Here is a 24596-nt window from a genome sequence, read left to right on the forward strand (position 1 = left end):
TCAAGGGACTTCTTCCCTCCAGGTCTTCTCCCTCCGTATTGTTTTTCCCTCGGCTCTGAAGGCCAGGTCGAAGAAACACTGTCTTTCGGGGCTCCAGGTCTTCTAAAGAGGATCAGAAGAGATCCTCTTCTTTGTCTGTCCACTATCTTTGGAATTCTGTGTCCTCCTTGACTGAGGAATTCTTTTAGTATTTATATAGATATATAGTGAAAGTGGTCATCATGGGGCAAACTTGATCTGCGGATTGAGGTGAAAAGCGGGGTGCTGTGGGTAAGGGAGGCGGAGTTATGCGGGTTAAAAAACTTTGTTGGATCCGAAGACTCACAGGTTTACCAGAAGGAGACAAAGATGCATGTATCATTATGGTAAGTACATAACTTTCATTTTAGTCATGCAAATTCCAGTTCTATGGCAAAAGTCTTGAGAAAAATACAACAATAAAAGCCCTTTAAATAGCAACTAAAAAAAAATCTAATTGTATATGACCATCAATTAAGAAACCACCTGTAGTTAAGTATCCCATATTTCAGTGTAAAAGCGTCTCTGTTTGCACTAGAGAACTGAGTCTTCCTTCAGTCTCATTTATTTATTTGTTCCAAAGCATATTTGTTTTTTGGTCTGGACTGTATCAGTTTCCTGCTTCCCTTAATGAAGCCTTTCTTTTCAGGTCATGTGGGACGGTCCATGAGAGCTTCCAGTCAATATCCTTATAGGTTTTCCTATATATTAAACTAATCTGGAATCAAGGCTGTTGGCCTGTAACTATCTGGTTTAGCGGGATACCTCTGTGTTTCAGACAATGAAGCAGGTGTGTTATCATTTGGATCATAAAAGTTAGCTGAAATCATTTCCACTGAGTGGAAATTTAATGATATAAAAACCCACCTTTCATGACCATCCTTAACTGCACTGAGCATTTACAGGTTTCAAAATGTAGTGAACAAGAATTCCAGCTCCTGTCTTAGAAGTCTGTGTTGCTATAGGTATATACAGTAGAGAGTCAATTATCCAAACTAATTGGGACCTAGGGTATCTAAGATAATCAAGCATACATTGAATCAGAAAAACATTTCTAAAATATTTTTTTTTGCATGCAGGGAATACACTTTTCAATCATTCAGTGATTCCAGTGGACACTAAAGAATATCTTTCACTATACAAGTTCAAAAAACATGCACACGTGTATGTATAATGTTTACATGTTCAGAATTTATGATTTTTGCTACCCAAAAACTTTAGAAAGCTGAGTTTGGATAATCAACGTTTCGGATAATCAGTGTACACATAATCAACCATCCTTTCATCATTTTAGCCTCTTTTTAATACTTTATTTTGTCAGATGTGTTTTCAGCTGGACATGAATGTGTACCCTTGAATTACAGATCTCAGATGGCACTGATTAGTGTACCTTGGTCCGTTACAGTCCAGATTGCACCAGTTATCTTAGACGAGATACTCCCATTGCCTAACATCCACCTGTCTAATGTATAAGCAAATACTGAAGAGACTAGGCACTGCCTAGAACTGCATTAGCCTCGTCAGTATAGAAGGGAGCTGCATAGCTCAGGTTTGATGGTATTTCAGATGTAAATGTATCATATTTCGTTGTATGGTTGGTATTTATTTTTATTAAGACTGAGTGTCCCCTTGTGCTCAGGTCACTTGGATGGGTATTCATAGTGTCCCCTTGTGCTCAAGTCACTTGGGGGGGTATTCTAAGTAGTGTCCCATTGTGCTCAGGTCACTTGGAGGGGTATTTTAAGCAAAGGGAATTAAGTAATAATGGGTCCTTTAATGCTGTGCATGTTAAGCATAACTGTCTATGAAGGCAATAAGATAGCAAGGAGCGAGAGTTGTTATAGTCTTTGGCTTTAGGAAGGGACTTGAAGCTCTTCGTTTGAGATAATGTGTGGGTAGGTTACAGAACAAAGTACAGTATTCTGTCATTTGTCAGTTACCACTCTGACACAATGCTTGACCCCATGGAGGATCCTATGGAGGATCAGCTGGGTGTCTACAGATATGTTTGTGGATGGCCAAAACTCTATGGGCATGAAATGAAAGATCTTTGTCTACAAGAGCTTATCTTTTACTGTTTTATCATATTTTAGTTGTTATCCATTAAAAGTTAGTAGGGGATTTGCTAGATGTTAGAATTCTACATTTACTGAAATTGAAGGCAATATTGTTTCCACTTCATCATTCATGTGTAATGTTGAGTGCTTCCTGTAAGGTGATGTCAGAAACGTTAAGGACAATGTTCCCAGTTTTACAGTTGTCTGCATATTTGGTGACCCAGACAATGTAATCAGTTTTGACATTCAAGAAATAGATACCAAAAAGAATGACCTCAGGACAGAGTCTTGAGGCACTCCATTGGTGACAGGGAGCAAAAGGATAGGAGTCCTCCTATTCTTATCTGTTATGTATAAGTAGTTGTTATGGCTTCACTGATCTTTAGATCCTGGAGTTTATATATGATTTCAAAGCAAAGTGTAGTGTGAAATCCTTTAGACAGTTTGCTTTAAGCTGTATGCACAGACCAACATTCATCCAGGGCAGCAGTCATACTCTCAAGAAAATGTTATTAGTTTAATTACAGAATATCTAGCTTATAAAATTCTCCTGAGCTGGATAATGTAAAAAGATTTCCTGCATCTGGCTGATTAAACAACATGGTTATTCTCTCCATCTTGCAAGGTATGCTTTTGAGGCTAATCATTCTGTATTTATAGGGTTTGTGAATGGACTTCCATATAAAGTCCACAAAGGCAGAGGGTGATCTAGCAGTTTAAAATACAAAGGAAGACTCAAGTCTTTAGTGGTAATTGTGAGAGTATATGTATAAAAGCTTTGTATCATAATCTGTAGCATTACATAACAAGTTACATTATAACAGCTTCCTGTTAAATAAAGGTACATTAGACTGTGTACTTTTGAGAGGTAAATATGGATGTTGTCCTAGAAATCCCATATCCTTTGTATAAGACAAGAATGTATGAAATAATGTAAGAAAATGGGCAAAATAAAACTTAATGAAGGCTGGCATCTCTCCGCCAGTTATATTTTATCACTTCAGGTAGCTTCATTGTAATTAGCTTAATTTCAGCTGTTCCTATGTTGGTGTAAAGGCTGTTATGAGCAACAAAGCATTCACAGGCTCTTATTTTAATACTACTTTATTGTCCAAGTAGGAATCCCTGCTGCTTAAGGAGAAACAAAATACTACTTGTGTCTCAGGACATTGAGTTGCTGCTGCTGTTTGACATGTTCTCTTTGACATGATTTCTTTAGTTATTTTTCTGGAGTCTCTGATGGGGTTGTGGATACTCAACAATGCATTCTTTTCAAAAGTATAGAGACTATCTTTTCTTTTCATTTTTACTTTTGCTCTGTCTTTACATTGTTGTTACCCAGATACTGGATTTTATAAATAGAAGAGATGCATGCCTTGTTTGCTACCATACAGCTAGAAAGACCTACCTGTACTTCCTGTGGCCATCTTGCCATGAGTGTTGCAGCAAACATCAGTTGCAAAGGCACACCCATTTCCTTAAAATGTTTCATATAAGGCACACATAGATGTCTTGTGCTGTAGACCGTTCTGATCCTAAAAGATTCTGATCTTGTTGTTGGGTGTGTAGACTCCATCAGAATCCATCTTTGCCTTTTGTAGAATTAATTCCATAGATTAGGAACTTGTAGATAAAGTGCTGTGGGATATTATTCTATTATACACAGTATATTTCTATGCAGTTGCTTCTAAACTGAAGTACTCTGCTAAAAAATTCCATGATGGAACAGTTATCCTTGTCTTCAGGTAGCTTAACAGTCCTCAAGCTTTATCATTTCTTTCTGTTTAGTGTTTCATCAGGTTTGGCTGTAAAGTGCTTGTTCGATCATCATAGTGTTTACTGTAGCAGTCATTACTTTTGTGATATGCTGTCATGCAGGTAGCATTCGTCCAGCCAACTTTTCAAAGCTTTTTCTTCCCTTAAGACAATGACAGGTGACCTTTTTGCACAAGAATGTTGATAGTATCAAGGGTGTGACAGCTGATGCCATCTTCAGATATTTTTTGCTGTGCAGTTGCACTGAGGTTTGTATGTCAGCCATCTGTTCTGCATATCAGTTAGCTAAAAAAGTCTTTCTAGGGATAGATAACTACTACATATGGAATTTCTTTCCTTTATTGATTGTAAAACGTAGCTAATATTTAACTCAGAATATAGCTCAGAAGAGTTCACAGCTAAGGTCAGTAATTGTTTGATTTATATTATAGCAGGTAACATGCAAGCATTATTTTAAAAAGTAACTTTTTTACCTCAGACCTCAGTATGATGTGGACTCCTGACCCCTAGATTATATTAATTCAGAGTGTTATCTATTGACATTAGATTTCCTTTTGTCAAAACAGTAAACCCATAGTATTATATTATATTTCAATATTTTTATATTAATAAAGTTTTCACTTTTTTTAAAGCCCTGCGTGTGTGTGTGTGTGTGTGTGTGTGTGTGTGTGTGTGTGTGTGTGTGTGTGTGTGTGTGTGTGTGTATTATAGGAAAATTTAGAAGTTTCCATTTTAAGAGTTGAGATTCTATACAATATAATTTCTAGTGTTCTGTAAGATTATTTATTTAAAATTTGTTGACTGGGAAAGTCCAACGAAGACAGACTCTATTTTCACTAGAGGCCCGGGGAGAAACACTCCAGATGCATGTCTTTGGAATGTGGGAGGAAACCAGAGTACCCAAAGGAAACCCTTGCAAATACAGGGAGGACATGCAGACTCCACACAGAAGAAGTCATATCTATTTAACTGCTTCTACCAGTATACCTAATACCCAAAGTGATTACTTTCCCACTTTTTTCCTCAAAAATTACAACAGCATAAAAAAGCACCTACAACAGAGTTTGCAACCTAACTACATTCTGTAAAGATAAATATGCTAATGTGCTACAGAGAGAGCACAAAGGTTATGGATAAGAAAACAAGTCCCAATAATTCTGTGATAAATTTTGACAGCTGAGAATTCTTACTAAGGCTAATTTAAAAACCAACAAGCAAACATACTGTTTCAGTTTACAGCAAAAAAAAAAAAAATAGCCTCGAACTCTTTTGGAAATACATTAATAGCCTACATGATTCAGTAGCTAATCAATTCAGTTCCCACTTTATCCAATCTTTGCTGAATCTGCTTAAAAAATACTCCACTTATCTCTCTTTCCCTACAATTCCTGATAACCTTATACCCTCCTTTTCTTTCCAACCCATTCCAGTTACCAGTATTAAAAAGTACCTCCTAAAACTTAAACTCTGTACATTAGCAACAGAGAACATTCCAGCAGAACATATTATCATCACAACAGAATCATTAGCATACCCAATAGCTGTACCTATTAATCACTGTCTCCTAGCTGAAAGTCATACCCCACTCTTTGGAAACAGTCATGTCATTCCCCTACAGAAAGGAGGTTTGTCAACAGAATTTTCTATCAGCCCATAGCTATACTTACATCAGTCAATATCCTGGAGAAATGCATTTACACTCTGCTTCTGAACTGTCTTTCTATTAGTCTCATCACAAATACCCATGGTTTTAGACCTAAGCACAGTACTGCAACTGCCCTTATCTTTACAAACAAGATTAATATTGAAAGGGAAAAAGGTCACTATCTTTTCCTCTGTCTTTCATGATCTGTCCAAAGCATTTAACACTGTACCTTACCACAAACTGCTAAAAGAACTTGGCTCCCTAAACCCTTTTTTCTGCTCTCTCAAAATTTCATAACTACCTCTGTAGTAGACTTCAAACAGTCAAATGGCAACATACTTATGATGCTACTTTTATACCTGTCTCTATAGGTGTACCACAGGGCTCCATCCTTGGACCAATCTTATTTAATATGTACACAAATTCACTTCAAACTGCATCCAGAGAAGTTGCTTTTAGTCAGTAAGCAACTGACACTACCCTTATCTGCTCCACTTATACACTCTCTTTATTGCAAAAAATCACTCAGGACTCTCGCTCTCATCCTTTGAATCATGACTGTCCAGTTTCCAACTTCTTCTTAATCTAAATAATTCTAAAATTATACTATTCACCACTAAATAATATGCACCAACATGGTATTTCTTCATTTCGTCTGGTAACGCACCACTAGGACTTGTATCTCAGTCTTAATTGTTAGGAGTCATCGATGAGAACCTGAAATCCAACCACCACGTTGCACAAGTAATAAAAAAGCACATCAAAACTAGCTACCTTATATAGATCTAAGCACTACATTAATAATACCACAAGAAAATGCATTACATCTTCATACCTACTACAATGAGAACCTGAACTCCAACCACCACATAACACAAGTAATAAAAAAGCACATCAAAACTAGGCACCTTATATAGATCTAAGCACTACATTGATAATACCACCAGAAAATGCATTACATCTTCATACATACTACAATGAGAACCTGAAATCCAACCATCACATTACACAAGTAATAAAAAAGTACATCAGAACTAGGCATCTTATATAGATCTAAGCGGTACATTAATAATACCACCAGAAAATGCATTACATCTTCATACCTACTACAATGAGAACCTGAAATCCAACCACAACATAACACAAGTAATAAAAAGCACATCAAAACTAGGCACCTTATATAGATCTAAGCACTACATTAATAATACCACCACAAAATGCATTACATCTTCATACCTACTACAATGAGGACCTGAAATCCAATCACAACATAACACAAGTAATAAAAAAGCACATCAAAACTAGGCACCTTAAACAGATCTAAGCACTACATTAATAATACCACCAGAAAATTCATTACATCTTCTTACCTGCTACAATGAGAACCTGAAATCCAACCACCACATAACACAAGTAATAAAAAAGCACATCAAAACTAGGCACCTTATATAGATTTAAGCACTACATTAATAATACCATCAGAAAATGCATTACATATTCTTACCTACTACAATGAGAACCTGAAATACAACCACCACATAACACAAGTAATAAAAAGCACATCACAACTAGGCACCTTATATAGATCTAAGCACTACATTAATAATACCACCAGAAAATGAATTACATCTTCTCACCTACTACAATGAGAACCTGAAATCCAACCACCACATAACACAAGTAATGAAAAGCACATCAAAACTAGGCACCTTATATAGATCTAAGCACTACATTAATAATACCACCAGAAAATACATTACATTTTCTTACCTACTACTATGAGAACCTGAAATCCAACCACCACATAACACAAGTAATAAAAAAGCTCATCAAAACTAGGCATCTTATATAGATCTAAGCACTACATTAATAATACCACCAGAAAATGCATTACATCTTCTTACCTACTACAATGAGAACCTGAAATTCAACACCATTTAACACAAAGAATTAAAAAAGCATCCAGAACTAGGAACCTTATATAAATCTAAGCCTTCCTTGCTAATAAGACCAGAAAATGCATTACATCTTCTTACCTACTACAATGAGAACCAGAAATTCAATGACAACATAACACAAGTAATGAAAAAGTGCATAAAAACTAGGCACCTTATATAGATGTAAACAGTACCTTACTAAGAACAACTGAAAATACATTGCATGTTCCTATCTACTACAGTGAGAACCTGAAATTCAATGACAACATAACGCAAGTAATGAAAAAGCACATAAAAGCTAGGCACCTTATATAGATCTAAGCACTACATTAATAATACCACCAGAAAATGCATTACATCTTCATACCTACTACAATGAGAACCTGAAATTCAACACCATTTAGCACAAAAAATAAAATAAACGCATCCAGAACTAGGAACCTTATATAAATCTATGCCTTCCTTGCTAATAAGACCAGAAAATGCATTACAGCTTCTTACCTACTACAGTGAGAACCAGAAATTCAATGGCAACATAACACAAGTAATGAAAAAGCACATAAAAGCTAGGCACCTTATATAGATCTAAGCAGTACCTTACTAAGAACAACTGAAAATACATTGCATGTTCCTATCTACTACAGTGAGAACCAGAAATTCAATGACAACATAACACAAGTAATGACAAAGCACATAAAATCTAGGCACCTTATATAGATGTAAGCAGTACCTTACTAAGAACAACTGAAAATACATTGCATGTTCCTATCTACTACAGTGAGAACCAGAAATTCAATGACAACATAACACAAGTAATGAAAAAGCTCATAAAAGCAAGGCACCTTATATAGATGTAAGCAGTACCTTACTAAGAACAACTGAAAATACATTGCAGATTCTTACCTACTACAATGAGAACCTGAAGTTTAACCAGCATATAACACAAGTACTGAAAAACACCTTGAAGCTAGGAACCTTATGTAGATCTAATCACTACCTTAATAATAACTCCAGAAAATGCATTTGATCTGTTTACCTGCTACCACCGCTACTGTACACATCTCATCTTTACTAACCTAAATGGTAGCTTTAAATCTAAGCATATGCTACCATAAAGCTAAATTTTCCTCAAATCTTCCCTCATACTCTGACCACTGTTGGGCCCTTAAAAATGAAATGGTTAGAACTGCCTAACCGACTGACTCACAACTAATCACTACACATATTCTCTTCTACCAGCCTAAGAACTGGCCTGCAATATACTCTCCACTGTTATTCCTCCACTAGACTGTTAGTCAGCTTCTTCTCAAAACCAGCAGATCTACCAACACTGCATGGGACGCTCTGTATGCCAACTATGTTGCAAAAATCTGGAATACCATCCCTGTACACCTTAGATTAATACCCAAACTTCATAATTTGAAACTCACTATCAAGGAAGACCTCTCCAAATGTTGGATATGTTCCTGCCATACTCCAGTCTAATCACAAATATTGTATAACCAACTTTTTCATGAGATGGTATTTTCCCCTTCCATTACTCCCCACTAATCTCTTCTGATAAAATACCAACCATAACTGACAGAAGTCCCAACTCCCTCCCACCACTGTCTAAAACACTCTTCCCTGCATTGATAGCCAGGATTTCAGTGCTCTTCCATGTAGCTTCCTTCTTCCTCCCGAATATCCTGCCCTTCAATATGCTTTCTTCTTCCTTTCTCCCTATTCTTTCATGTTGTCCCTCAACTATTTTAACTCTGTAATGTTTGTATTTTGGTTTATTCTGCTGTTAGTCCTGTATAACACTATATGTGATAGAAATGGAAAATACCATCTCAGGATCGAAACACTAAAGGTGGAGGAGTGTCCATATTCACTAGGGATATTCACACCTCCAGGCTAGTTGCCCAACACAATGCATCTGAAATCTACAGGTACAACTAATGCTAGGTAAGACAGCAATCCAAATTGTAACTTGCTACAGATCCCCCACCATGTCCCAAGATTCTCACTACACCTTTTTAAACATGCTGGAAAATATTAAGATACAACCAAACACCCTAAAACTGGGTGATTTCAACAACTCTGCCATTAATTGGGAAAACTATTCGGGCACCAACACCTTAGCCCAACAGTTCTTGGAATTCATAAATTCCAATGCCCTGGATCAACTAATCCATAGTCCCATCAGGGGCTCAAATATCCTAGACCTGGTCATTGCCAACATGGGAAATCGATGCTCCACGCCAGTGGTCACCCCGTCGTTGGTCAGGTCTGACCATAAGCTAATCACCCTTGATGTCCACATCCCACCCCCACCCCCCAGTAGGAAAACCTCCATAAAAAACTTTTCCAAAGCTAACTTCATGCTACTCATATCAGAAGTGACAAACTTCATGACACCCATGCAGACGGGAACTGTACTGCTGAGTCCTACACTAAGGCACTGTACGAGCACTTTCACTCATGCATGAATCGTGCCATTCCAAATAGAACCAAGATGCTGTCTTCCAAAAAAAGAAGCCAATATGGTGGTCTCCTGCCATAAACAAACTATACAACAAAAGGAAGAAACTGTTGCAAAAAAGAGGAAAATCCCAGGATGCAAAATACTCCCCTTCCAGCCTCAATAAGAAGCTGAGATCCCTCATAAAATCCCCCAAAGCTAGTTATCTAAATAAAATCGCCAAAGATTCCAAGGACAACCACAAGACATTCTATAGTGATATCAAGAATCTAAATGGCAATGCTCAGATCTTTTCTGAGTTGCAGTAGAATGGCATTAAATATACTGATCCCAAAGATATTGCCAGTATCCTGGAAGATGAATTCAGTGTCAACTTCACCCCCTAAAGGGCCCAGCTCAATACCAAAAGATTGCCAAATTCCAGTAATCATGGCCACAGAGGTAAAAAACGCACTCTCCAAAGATAAGAATACAGCATCCATTGGACAAGACGACATCCCAGGCTGTTTACTATGTGACCCACAAAATGAACTGGCACTTCACCTAAGTGTCATGTTTAATCATACTCTCACCTCAGGCTTCATGCCCAAGTGGCACATAGCTACAGTTATCCCACTCCACAAGGGGGGATCCACCTTGGATCCCAGGAACTATTGTCCCATCAGTCTGACGAGCCTGATCTGCAAAGCCATGGAACGCATTATCATGGAACTTATAAACAAAGACATTGGCAGCCTTCAAACACTGGACCCCACCCAGTTTGGTTTTGTAAAGGGCCAATCTTGTCTCCTCAACCTGATTGACTTCTTCAAATCAGTATCCAGAACTGTGGATGAGGGCAAGGTGGTCCACACAGCCTATATGGACCTCGCCAAGGCCTTCAAAACCATTGCCCACTCTGGAATCATAGATAAACTTAAGCTGGACATTAATCCCTACGTCACTCGATGGGTTGCCAACTGGATTACTGATGGAACCCACACTGTAAAAGTAGCTGGCTCAAAATCCAGCTCCAGACAAGTGACAAGTGGAGTACCTCAGAGTTCAGTCCTGGGATGGCTCTTGTTTGGCATCTACTTCTCTGAAGTACAGGCCAACACTAAGGGACTCTGGCTAACAAAGTTTGCAGATGACTGCAAACTGGGAGCCATTACTGAATCCCCATATTATGTGGATATTCTACAAAAGGGCCTTACAGAAACAGATGCTTGGTGCCAGAGCCATGGGCTCAAGCTCAATGCCAAGAAATGTATAGTTATCCCCTTTGGGGAAAACCATGTATCCGTGAATTACCACATAAGTGATGAGGGAAAGGCAGTCCATACAGCCTACCTTGACCTTGCAAAGGCTTTCGACACAATACCCCACTCGGGTATTGTAGAAAAACTTACCAGCTTAAATGTAAACCCATATGTCACAAGATGGGTTGCAAACTGGCTTAAGGACAGAACCCACAGGGTTAGAGTTGCTGGCGCTGTGTCAGACTCCAAGCCGGTCACAAGTGGTGTCCCACAGGGCTCGGTCCTTGGCCCCCTATTGTTTGGCATCTACTTCTCAGAAGTACAGGCCAACATGGGAGGACTTTGACAAAGTTTGCAGACGACTGCAAACTGGGCCATAGTGGAAAGTGCATCGGACACGGATATCCTTCAGAAGGGACTCACGGAAACAGATAGCTGGTGCCAGAGCCATGGCCTGAAGTTAAACGCCAAACAATGTATAGTCATACCCTTGGAAAAACAAGGTAACCCCAAGCTACCATATAGGTGGCAATCCACTAAGCACAGAAGAGGTTATCAGGGACCTGGGGACCCAGGTTGACAGTGGCCTTTCTTTTGACACTCACATTGCTAAAGTGGTTAGAAAGACCTTCTACATTGCCCACCTGATCATGAAGGGATTCACATCCAGATCTAGTGAGGTCATTGTTCCCCTGTACTCTTCACTTATCAGACCAATGATCGAGTACAATGCCCCATTCGGGATGTATCTCACCCGACATCTGCAGCAATTGGAGAGACCCCAAAAGTTCCTCACCAAAAGGATAAAGGGACTCCAAAATCTGTCATATGCTGCCAGATTGAAGAAACTCCAGCTCTATTCAGTCGCATACCGTCTGCTCAGAGGTGACATGTGCCTGACATACAAGGCCATGTCCAACCCCGAATTAATGGACATGCTCCACCTCAAAAAATCCAAATCCACCAAAACCACTAGAGCAAGCGACTTAAACCTTAGCACGGATATAAATAGGACGTGCTGGAGGGATAGATTTATCACTCAGAGACTCCCTATGCTGTGGAATAAAATCCCGGTCCATGTGAGGCAGAGCACCTCGCTGACTCTGTTCAAGAGAAATCTAGACCTGTGGATGGGAGATCGTAGGTTTACCCCGGGAATCATCTCTGGGTCACTGCTGGACAGAGGCACAACAAACTAATGGGCACAGTATTTTTTCGTATAAGGGGTGGCATAAGCCACAATAATTTGGGCTAGGCTTATAAATGCCTTAGGGCAGATAGCCTAGTATAAACCTATGAACCTATGAACCTATAAGTACACTAAACACCGAAAGTGTGATAAGGGACTTAGGGACGCAAATTGACAGTGGTCTCACCTTCGATAACCACATCGCCAAAGCAGTCAGGAAATCCTTCTATGTGGCCACCTCATCATTAAGGGCTTTTCATCCAGAAAAAAGGAGGTCATTGTCCCACTGTACTCATCCCTCATTAGACCCATTATAGAGTACAATGCCCCATTTGGTATGTACCTCACAAGACATCTGCAACAACTGGAAAGGCCACAGAAATACCTCACTAAAAGAATCACAAGCCTAAAGCAGATGCCCTATGCTGACCTTCTAAAAAAGCTCTAATTATACTCTATCGCATATCGCCTGCTCAGAGGCGATCTCTGCTTAACACACAAGGCCATATCAAACCCAGAGCTGTTGGACATGCTACACTTAAAGAAATCCCAATCCCTCAGAGCCACATGCTCCAGGGATCTAAACCTGGTCATCACAATGAATCAAACATGCTGGAGGGATAGGTTTCTGACCCAGAGACTCCCCATACTCTGTAATAGACTGCCCATACATGCCAAGCTGAGCGCCTCTTTGGCCCTCTACAAAAGGAACCTTGAAGACTGGATGGGGGATAGGAAATTCACTCCAGGGATCACGTCAATCGTCCTGTTAGACAGGGGACCAGGGAAGCAATAGCCAAGGAATTGTTATGGCTAGGCTTGTATAGGCCCTAGGGCTGATAGCCTAGTACCAACCTATGAACCTATGTCATTTTGCCTTTGTTTTTGTATAATGTACTTAAACTGTACTAATTCAGTGTAGCTATTACAAACTGAGGAGTTTTTCTGTCCTGGCCTTCTTTAAAAAGGAGTATGCTGGTCATCCTAGTCAGACTTTCCTGGTAATCAAATGCTATAATAAATACATAAATAACTGCTTGTCTTATTATTGTGACTAGCACGTGTTTTTCATTTATATACCACAAGTCAGATATTGACTACAGCTTCCTCAGTGTGCATGCACCATTCACACATTACAGTGCATGCCCACAACAACATGTTTAGATATTCATTTAAAAACTGCATTAATCTTCTGCTCTTGTGTACAATGTTAACTGAGCCGCTACACCAACAACAACAAAGCATATGCACAAGTTTGTTGTGACCCAAATCTAACAAACCATGCTTAGGCTGAGGCATGTGGACAAGTTTGCTGTGACCCAAATCTGACAAACCTTGCTTAGGCTGAGGCATGTGCAGAAGTTTGTTGTGACCCAAATCTAACAAACCACGTTTATGATGAGGCATGTACACAAGTTAGTTGTGACCTAAATCTAACAAACCATGCTTTGGCTGCGGCATGTGGACATGTTTGTTGTGACCTAAATCTAACAAACCATGCTTAGGCTGAGGCATGTGTACAAGTCTATTGTGACCCAAATCTAACAAACCATGCTTAGGTTGAGGCATGTGCACAAGTTTGTTGTCACCCAAATCTAACAAACCATGCTTAGGATGTTAATATTCTAACAAATGAAAAGCCATAACAGGTGCAGATATAATAAATGAATAATTATGAAACCCAGAAAAAGGGTTGCATCTTTGTTTCACTAAATAACCAAAAATGCTTTTAGTACCTTTTGAACATATTCTGTCCTCCCACATAAAAACCTTTCTGAGTGCATACTCCTATTTTAATTTTGAAGACGTTATTGATTCCTCGGGAACAGCTTTACTTTGTAGTCTTTGATTTCTCTAAAGCTTTTGATTAGTTGCTTTGGGGTTTACTCTCTCTACCCTCAGAAAAGTGAGAAATTAAAAGTAGTTTATTTAAGTTATTTCAGTTATTCCAGTTTCTTTTTAAAGACTGATAATCTTAACTCCCCTCTTTTGTACATCCACCTATCCTCTTTTTATGTTTCACAAGGATTAGACAGGATGCCTGCTGTCTCCCGCATAGGTTCATATTTCTGTGCTATGGTAACGACCATTAGGCCCCTTATAAGCCTAGATGTGCAACCCAGATCTGACACACAAAGTTGATTTATTTATTGGGTGATTTACTGACTGCTGTCCATCAGAGACATAGATGCCAAACTAAGGGGGAATTTCCATTTACCCAACAAAATTGGTTCAGGTTGCATTTAAACAGGGTTAAGGAGGAACTCTCTTTACATAGATGTGAAGCCTGTCCCAGAAAATGGGAATTCTCTGAGAAACATATCTGTGTCTCCACCGTGTTCTGTTTACATTGTAAGAAAAATGTGGGTCTCTTAATCTAGCAATTCTGATTGCATTGTTTGTTTATTTATTTGACATTTGTTAACCGGGTTAGTCCGACTGGGCAGCAGCCGTTTTTCAGCATAGGTGCAAGGTAAAAATCTCCAGTACTACAATTAAAAAAAGTTGACAGTAGATAGAAAAAAAAATCTTTTATTGCAAGTGAAAGAAGTAAAAAAGTTACATGTATAGATAAAATATGTAAAAAAATGAGTAACAGAGTTATATAAAATTAAATACAGTGACCAAGTAAAACATGGTAAAAAGGCCACAAGCATGCAATCAAAGAGAACAAATAAATTATAATGCAAATTTTATACAAGCGATAATCACAAAGCAAACTCAGGGTACCAAGTCCTAATATCCAAGAATACAGCACTGGAAGCTTGTAAAGTATTGCTGCCTATTAGTAGGAGTTTAAAAGAAGTTCTCAGAGAAAGGAGGGAGCAGCTGGAAGTTACTGCAGTAGCATAAGAGGAGGGGAGGTTGATGTATTGTAAACACTGGAATCCTTAAGATTAATCGATCATAAGAAATGCATAAGCTTCTGCTTAGCCCTTCTTTACAGTGTGTAACTGATTTAATGATCATTGTGTATTATGGGTGAATAATCTCTTTTTGAATATGGCACCAGATACTGTGTCCTTGCTTAGTGTAAGTTCCTTTTGACCTTCTCTGCAAATGGAGCTACTTTGAGTTCTGCTGTGATGTCATCATTTTCTGTCCAACAGTGTGCATCCTACCATGCATCTCAGGCACTTCATCTGAATCACCTTTAGGTTTCTCAACTGCTCAGGTTTTTGTACAGTACAGAAAAACTGGTTACACCACTGCTTTGTACACCTTGTTTTTCAGATTCTTTGGGATTGTACTATCACATACTATCCCAAATACGCTGCAACATATCGCCAGCCTTCTAGCTGTAGCTTTGACTCCTCACTCAGAGTTAACTTCTTCCCAGCCTACCCATCCTAGGTACTTGAAGCTGTTAAACTGTTTCACAATTTCCCTTCCATCTCACTTCTCAGCTTCTTTTGATTCCCTCCATTTTCTGCCATTGAAACTGTGTTATCTGTACAAATTTCAACCCATGTACCTTCAGTTATGCATTCCATTTCCTTATCCACTGTTGAAGTACCAGTTCAGAATCTGACTGTGATGCCATATTGTCTGCATTACAGCATCTTTCTTGATCTGTCCCCTCCAGCCTTTTTGCTAATGTAGTCATTCAGGCATAGAAACTGAAGGAAAAATGTAAATAGACATATAAATATTCAGTGGATACTTTGAGTCACAATTACTGCTAATAATAGAATATTTTTATTTTAGCAGCGGGAGTCAGAAACTGATTGTAATGCAGTGATCCAGTGTTGTATGTTTTTGTCTGATTGTTGTCAGATCCAGCTGGATCCAACCTTGGCAACAATCAGGAAGATCTTGCTTCAGGGTTGTGCCTCCTTCCCTAGCCATCATTCCCTGTGCTTCATCTAATCACTTTGGATTTCTGTTTCCATGGAAGGTTTTGGTCACATCTTAGAGGGCTCAACTGACCTTCTTTCTTCAAAAGAAAGTATATCCTTTGCTTGCTCCTCCCTTATATAATAGTAACAATTTAGTAATGTAGTGTTTTTTCTTAGATAGTTAGTCTTCCCGTAGGATAGTTAGTAATTTTAGTAGTTATAGTAATGTGTTTAATGTTTTCAGTTCAAGAGTTGTCTTAGCAACAGCAGATATTGTAGACTGTAACAGCAAAAGTTTAGTTTTATTTAGATGTAGAATTAGTTGGGATTTGGTGAGCCATGTGTCCACAGAAAAAAGGAATCTTGAGTTAGTGTGTATAGATCTTGAAGGGAGTAGGAGGAGAGGCACATAGCATAGAGTCATCTGTGTATTTAATGACAGAAGCATGAGTAGTAGAGGTATGGAGATTATAAAAAGAGAGAACAGTAGGCGTCCCAGGATGGAACCTTGGGGAACTCCTAGAGTGACTGGAAGAAAAGAGGAGCGGTTCTGCTGTCATTGCACTGCTTGCTGCCAAACTTTTAAATAGCTTCGGAACCAAGCAATATAGGATAGTTTGATATTTAGATCACAAAGAACATTAATAAGTTTACTAAAGATTAAATTCTAAAGACATGCATCTGGAGCATTTCTCCCCGGGCCTCCGCTTAAAACAGGCTCGGTGGAACCTAGTCGGACTTTCCCAGTCAACAAATTTTATAATAAAATAAAATAAAATACTATATGAGACCATGTCAAAGGCCTTGGAAAGATCTAGAAAGATAACAGATGCAAATTTACCATTGTTTTTGAAGTGATTTATTGTATCAGTGAAAGACATTAAAGCAGTGATGGTGCTGTGGAAGGGACAGAAGCCATGTTGAGTGTTTGACAGGTGATTGTGTATGTAGGTGGTCCATTATTTGTAAATGTGTACATGTCTCTAGGATTTTAGATAGGCATAGAATAGCAATCAGGTGGTAGTTGTTCAGGTCAATCTAATCACCTCCTTTATGTAGTGGAATAATATGTTAAGTTTTCCAAATTGCAGGGACTAGGTTTTCAGACATAGATCTGTTAATAGAAATCGCTATGGGGTACGCGATTGCTTCTGCAGCCATATGCAGAAAGTAGGGTGGTAGTTTGTCTGCAGCCAATGTTGTAGGTTTTAGCTTAAGTAATTTTTTTATCGATGGAAACAGGGTGAAGGGTAAAAGTGTCATTCTTGGTGTGAGTTTTGTATGTTTCTCAGGGGAGGATGGTTCATGGGGCTTAGATAGGGCTAGAATGGACTCATTGAAATATGTATTGAACTGAGAAACTATGCTCGGGTGTTGGAGGTAGTTCAGCAGGGTGTACAAGATTTATCAGGAAGGAATATGTTGTTAATAGCTGTCCAGAACTTTTCTGAGTTGTTTTCATATTTTGAGTGTTGTGGTAGTATTTAATTTTGTCTAATTTAAATGATTTCTTTGCTTTGTTTCTGAACTCTTGGTAGATTTGTTTTGAAGTTTGGGATCTATCTTTATACCATTGGTCCCAGGCTTTATCTCTGGTTTTAAGCAATGGCCTTGTTTCTTTAGTAAACCAAGAAGTAGGAATATATTTGGTTCTTATTGTTCTTTGAGGAGCATGTGAGTTTAAGATATCTAAAAAGGTAGTGCTGAAGCAGTTAACAGCTGCATCTAGGTCAAGTAACTAGAGTGGAATCCAATTACAGCTTTTTAAGGCAGATGTGAAGTTACTTGGAGTAAAGTTACTTTTGTTATTAGTTGGTAGGTATAATGTTTCCTATAATGAATCTTTTGCCTTAGTAGAAAGGTAGGAAGGTGGTCACTCAGGCTGTCTGATAGGCAGCTGACATGTGAGGATTGATCTATTAGTTAAAATCCAGTCAAGGATTGACTGCCTTTTAGATTATTTATCTATCCTCGTTGGAGATTGGATGATTTGAGTAAATATATGGAGATTAATATAAACAGCGGGGTTTATTGAGGTACAGGTGAGCCAATCAATGTTAAAATCACCCATGATGATAGCTTCTTGAGGGAGTGAATTGGAGGTTCAGTTTAGTAAGTTTTCTAAGGTAGATTTTTTTTGGGGGTGACATATAGCATTACTTTTTAATTTTGTAAATATTTTTGCGTTATCAAAATTGGGGGTGATGGGGTCTATAGTGTCCACTGAAAGGTGTTTTTTATATAAAATTACTATGCCACCTTTTCTTTTTGCTATTCTGTCTTTCTGTATGATGATGTAAAGTTGGAGATAGTATTTCATTGTTATTATGGTCAGGTTTTAGCCAGGTTTCAGATAGAATTACACCATCTGGTGAGTATAGGGAGAGATTGACCTGTAGATCATGGAATTTGTTAGTAATGATTCTAATATTTATATTTAATAGTAATAGTAGTAGTAGTTTGGCTGCCTTCCTGGGAAGATATAATAAAGTATGGGGAGTGCTGGGAAGTTTGGGAGGGTAGATAGATTGGTGTGCTTGATGGACTGGAATTAGGATGAATGTCTTTGCTAAGATCTAGTTTAGATGTAATAGAAATTATAGTTTTTATAATTTTTGCTACATATTTGTCATAACTTAGGGAGGTTTTGGGGGTGATTGTGAGGTTGTAGTATGAAGGAGTGAACTAGATGGGAGTTGATGTAAAGAGCAATGGGGAGATGAGAATCCTATTTACCTGGTGATTTTGAGAATAACAGGATGTAGGGACTAGGGCCTAAGTTCTCATAGGTTAATATGATATAAGATGGGCGATTGATAGTATAGTGAGAGATGTGATTTAAAGCAGGAGCATATTGTTATTAGTGTAGAGAAAGTGGTGTAGGCGGTAATTGTTTATTTATATTGATTTTATTGTAAGGGTATGTTGTTAGTCACTGGTTGTACAATTTAGTACTGTTTGAGTAATTGAATATTTTTGAGGGAGAGGGTGGTTAATTTGAGTGGGGTTGCTTTGTGAAGTTTTGGGTATTTGGATAATGTGGATTCTGTTATGCTGATTTAGTGGATGAATAAAAGCTGGGGTGATGGAGATGTTCTGAGGTTTATATTAATTTGGTGTATTATATAAATTGCTGTGGCTATGGTGTGCAGGGTCCTGCGTTCGTGACTGTTAAGGGCTGATTATTTAGCTCAGATGGCTTAGTGGTAATGGTGAGAAGTTGTTTGTAGTCTGTCATAGGGTTCTGTAAAATTTGATCACTAGATACAGTTAAATTGGGTTAGACACAGTTACTCAATTTATGTGCTGTGTATGTGGAGGTGATTTTAATTTTGGATATAAAAATGTGTTAGTTAAACAAGATTATTCAGCTCTGATTATTGCAGTAGAGATGACTATACATGTGGTTTGTAGAAGTATGTAGTCAAGTAAGCTGAGACTGGATTAATACTTTTGATTTGAGGAGGGGATTATTGGAATTGTGATTTGTTAAGAGTGGTCAGGTGTTAGGATGATGGAGGAGGGAAGTGGCTGGTGTGTAATTGGTTTTGGGTATGGCTATGTGGTGAGTGGGAATAGGGGGTCGGGTAGGGGAGCAGAGTGAATCTGAGTGTAGCTAGGGCGAATGGAGTGGGAGGGACCTTGGACATGGATATTAATTTTCCAGAAACAATCAGTAAGTTTAAACAGTTTGTACTTTTAATCTGTATTTATAAAAGATTAGTTTGCTCATCTACAGCAGAGTGTCCTTGAATGGGGGGAGGGGATGGTGAAGTAGAGATAGGTGGGAGAGATATCAAGGAATTAAATTTAAAAATAGCTATCTATATTATAAGTCTTTTTAGAAAGACTAAAGTGTCGCCATGCACAATGTTCTATCAAAGTCCTGATAGGGTTAAAGGAGAACGGCACCCACAGACTCAGAAAACATGTGTATTTCATCATGGTTTGGTGTTTCCTTCATTTTAACACCACTCTTGGACTATTTTCAGGTTTTTAAATATTTTCATACATAATTTCTGAGTCTGACCAAATGGAGTCTGGCATATTGAAGTAATTCTGATTTGTTTGTCCGCCTCTAGGTATCCCACATTGCAGTTCTTGTCTGTAAAAAAATTACATAACACAGGCTTCTTTCTTCCTAAAACTCCTGTCACTGCATTGATTTTACATGCATATACTGCTGTCCTTCAGTCAGTTATAGCGTTGCCACCTATCCGTTTTTTTCCGGACTATCTGGAAATGAAACTGATTGTCCAGTAGTCTGGAAAGAAATGTACAAACTCTGGTATTCTGTTTCAAAAAAAGAAACAGACTATATGACTTTGTTAAATTGGTGGATTTACTATGCTTTTTATTACAAAAAACATAGTAATCCTGCAGAAAAAGGCATCACGGTTGGAAAAGGATAAATGCACTGTCATCAGACTAAATAAACAACTCAGAGGGCAAATAAAGTCTACCAAAGACAAATTTGAGGTAAGTTTGGCCTCCCAGGCCAAAGACAACCACTGTGCATTCTTTAGCTATGTCCGCAATCATAAAGGCAATACACAATTTTGTGCAGAGCTCATTGTAAATGGAGCTACCTATACTGAGCTAGAAGATATAGCAAACCTTCAGGATGATAAATTAATCTCCAACTTTACTCCTCTCTCCCCCTCAACCTTCCATCAGGAAATATCAAATATAACTCCCCCTACTATCATTAGGGAACAGGTCCTTAATGCCCTTGTTAAGACCCAGGACGCTGCATCAATGGGCTCAGACAGTATCCCAGGATGCCTTCTAAATAGCATGAAACATGACCTAACAGGGCCTCTGGAATTGCCATTTAACTGTAGCCTTCAAACATGCTTCATGCCTCATGAATGGAGAAAGGCAACAGTCATCCCTCTGCACAAATGTGGACCATCTACAGACACTGGAAACTACAGACACATAAGTCTCACTAGTCTTATATGTAAAGCCATGGAAAGAATTATCATGGAGATGATCAATAGAGATATAGTAAACCTAAAGACACTGGACCCAACCAGTTTGGTTTCATCAAGGGCAGATCATGCCTACTGAACCTGGTGGATTTCTTTGAGAAGGTCACCAAACAGTGGACGAGGGCAAAATAGTTCTTACTGCCTATCTTGACCTGGCCGAGGCATTTGACACGATACCTACTCGGGCATTGTTGACAAACTCAAGAGGTTAGGTACAAACCCATATGTCACCCGGTGGATAGCCAACTGGCTCATAGACAGGACCCAGGAAGTTAGAATTGGGGAGTTCACCTCTACAAAGAGACCATTCACAAGTGGAATCCCTCAGAGATCAGTCCTTGGACTGCTCCTTTTTGGCATTTACTTCTCAGAAGTCAAGTTCCATGTCACTGGTCTCTAGCTGGCTAAATCTGCAGATGATTTCCAATTAAGAGCTGTCATTGAATTTCACACTGACAGAAATGTTATCCAGGAGGGGCTGACACAGACAAACAACTGGTGTCACAGCCATGGACTAAAACTAAATGCCAAGAAATGCATAATACTATCCTTTGGGAAGTCATCCATCGCTGGTACTATCATATTGACAACACACCCCTTAGAGTTGACTCAGTAGTGAGGGAATTAGGGACACGCATAGATAGTAATTTAGCCTTTGATCATCACTTGTCTACATTGGTGAGGAAATACTTGTATGTTGTGCAACTTATAAACAAAGACATGGCATCTAAGTCCATGGAAATCATGTTTCCTCTGTATTCAGCATTCAACCGACCTATCATTGAGTACAATGCCCCATTGGTATGTACCTAACCAGGCATATCTAATAACTGGAACATCTGCAGAGGTTCCTTACTAAAAGAATACAGGGCGTAAGTAATATGTCCTATACAGACTGCCTCAAGGCTCTATCCCTGTATTCTGTCTCCTACAGGCATTTTGAGGGGAGATATATTCCTGGCATACAGGGCATTGTCAGACCCCACTCTGATGGACCTCCTGCATATCCACAAAACAAATAGTACCAGAACTACCCATTCTAAACAATTAAACATTGCCTGTGATATAAATAGGACCTGCTGGAGATATAGGCATGTATCCCACTGCAGAAACTACTTCATCTATGGAACAGGCTCCCCATCCAATTAAAGCAGAATTCCTCCCTAACCCAATTCAAGTGCAACTTGAACAATTGGATGGGAAACAAGAAATCCATCCCTGGTTTGGCACCTATGTCTCTAATGCAATCAGGTAACCTGTAAATGGTTCATCTCCCAGGCCCATGCTTACACTTATCAAAGGTATCAGAACTTGTCAGAGATTTGGGATGCATGGCTAGGCTTAAAAAGGCCCTTGTGGTTGTTAGCCTAGTAAACACCTATGAACCTCTGAAAAAGATGGTGTTTCCTCATTTGACATCACAGTGGCATTATGAAATGGGCAGAATGTAGGTGGAAACTAGGCGGGTTGTGGGGGTATGAGGGGGTGTGGCCCAAGTCCAGTTTTAGCCACAATGAAAGGTGGCAACCCTAGTCAGTTAGTTTAAGTAATATTGTAAGCTGTTCAGTGACTACTAAAAACACAAACAGTGCAAATGCTACAGAACAGACTTTCAAAGTGCTTTTTACTGCTGCTTCTTTTTAGAGTGTCTAAATTTCAGTCTTTTGTGAAGCCTGAATTGTACTACTGTGACTCATCTCCCATCCCCCTTCACACCTAACTGCTAAGGGTAATTTAAGTGGTTACCTGCTGTGATTGACAGCTCACAGCAAAAGACTTGACTTGTGTACTGTTTCGTTGTTGTAGCCGTTACTTTCTGTATTGGGGGACCAGGGAGCTGTGACATCACAGCACGGGTGGATTTTTAGGATGGTCATGGTGATGTCAGTTTGGGGAGGGAATTGACCAGTAAACTACCTGTATTCATTGGCCTTGATAACATCAGTGAATTGGAGACTGCAGCAAGCTTTTCCAGAGCAGGATAATAGTTGTTTCAAAGTGAAACATCCACAGTACAGTAAGGTGCGATTCTAGTTGAGAGAAACAGTAGATCTGATGTTGTCAGTCTTCACCCATTCCTTGACAGTGGGTTTGGTTCCAAACCAACTCAGCCATATCTTTCAGCTCGCACTCTCCAAACTCTCAAGCCAGGCACTACCCATAATGCTCCTCACAAAGATTACCTCAGATCTCATTTGCTGCTTTGTAACCAGACGTGTTCATTCATTCTATTGGGCCTTGGCCTAGTTATTGTAAGTGATTTCTAATTTTTCATATAATTCTCCATTCTCTCTTACCATTCTTTAAATTCTTGTAATTCATAGTACTTCTGCCCGCTCCTCTTCCTTTTGTAACTAACTTTCTTTTTTCTTTATTCTACTATTGGTAGACTGTCCAGTACCATCATTGATACTCCTCCTTTTCTTCCCTAAATACGGTTATAGGTACTCTATAATACCATCACTGGTATTTTACTTTCCCTATCTCTTTGTATTAAAAAAAAAAATCTGCTCTCCTTTCACCCTTTTGATTATGGTGAATCAACAAGAGAAACTTTCTCCTTCAAAACCTTCTTAGTGCACCTCCGGGTTCAAGATCTGTAAGAAATGTGCAGGTAAAATGCCCAAGTCAGATGGACGTACACTGTGTGTGTACTGTCTTGGAAAGATTAATTTAGAAGAGAATTGTTCGATTTTTCACTGGTTTTCTTCTTGTACTTTAACAGAAAGAAAAACAAACTAATTTGAAAGGGCTTCTTAAATCTACCTTTGTCAGGGCTATCTCTGAGTCCAGGGAGAAGACTAGTAGTTCATCATCTTCTTCTTCCCATGGTTCAAAGAAAAGGCTTTCCTTGGTTCTGAAGTCCTCAGAACCAGCTAGAAAAATGGCTAAATCTCCCTCGGTACTGAAGAGTATATTGGCACCAGAGGAGTTGACTACATTTACTAAATTGGCTTTGGAGCCAACAGCCTCTCTCTCGGTACCTACTGATAAATTGGTACCTAAGCAATCAGGGCTGCCTGAGCTCCCAGGAACTTCCTACTTCCCATCTGTGGACTTGTTTAGAGATACTCCATTTGTGGAAGTGAGACCCTGAGATCTCATCCCACTGCATCTGTATGTTCTACTAAGAGTTTTATCTGAGGAAGATATTATGAGACTGGTGGATCAGCTACTTGTGATGAGAGGATTGTCCTCAGTTCTGAGCCAAACTGGCATCGAATCTGTCCATCCTGTGAACCCCTCATAGCCTCCTCGTCCAACTCCTCCTGCTAAGCCGTTGGAGCCTTCAATCCCAACTCTCCCTGTTGTGACAGACTCAGTTCTGGTAGCATCTTCGTCTCCAGTTTTGAGAATTGCCTCGACTGTCTACGAGCTTTCAGCACCGGAGACCTCCGTGGGTCGAGACTCTCAAGTCTGGTCCAAGATGCAT

The 24596-nt window shown here is 39.0% G+C and overlaps 1 protein-coding gene and 1 long non-coding RNA gene across 2 annotated transcripts in view; one reads left to right on the top strand and one right to left on the bottom strand.

Annotated features, from left to right (window-relative positions):
* ELMOD2 (ELMO domain containing 2) overlaps window positions 1-24596 on the bottom strand; it is a 909722-nt gene that overhangs the window by 218440 nt on the left and 666686 nt on the right. The window contains 1 exon segment of the mRNA XM_044061619.1: window positions 9493-9518. Coding sequence (XP_043917554.1) covers window positions 9493-9518 — 26 coding nt within the window.
* Window positions 1-24596, top strand: part of LOC122793502 — a 90135-nt gene that overhangs the window by 28415 nt on the left and 37124 nt on the right. The window lies entirely within an intron of this gene.

Source organism: Protopterus annectens, chromosome 2.part0, assembly GCF_019279795.1.
Source record: "Protopterus annectens isolate FY-2018-M chromosome 2.part0, PAN1.0, whole genome shotgun sequence".
NCBI classification, from domain to species: domain Eukaryota; kingdom Metazoa; phylum Chordata; order Ceratodontiformes; family Protopteridae; genus Protopterus; species Protopterus annectens.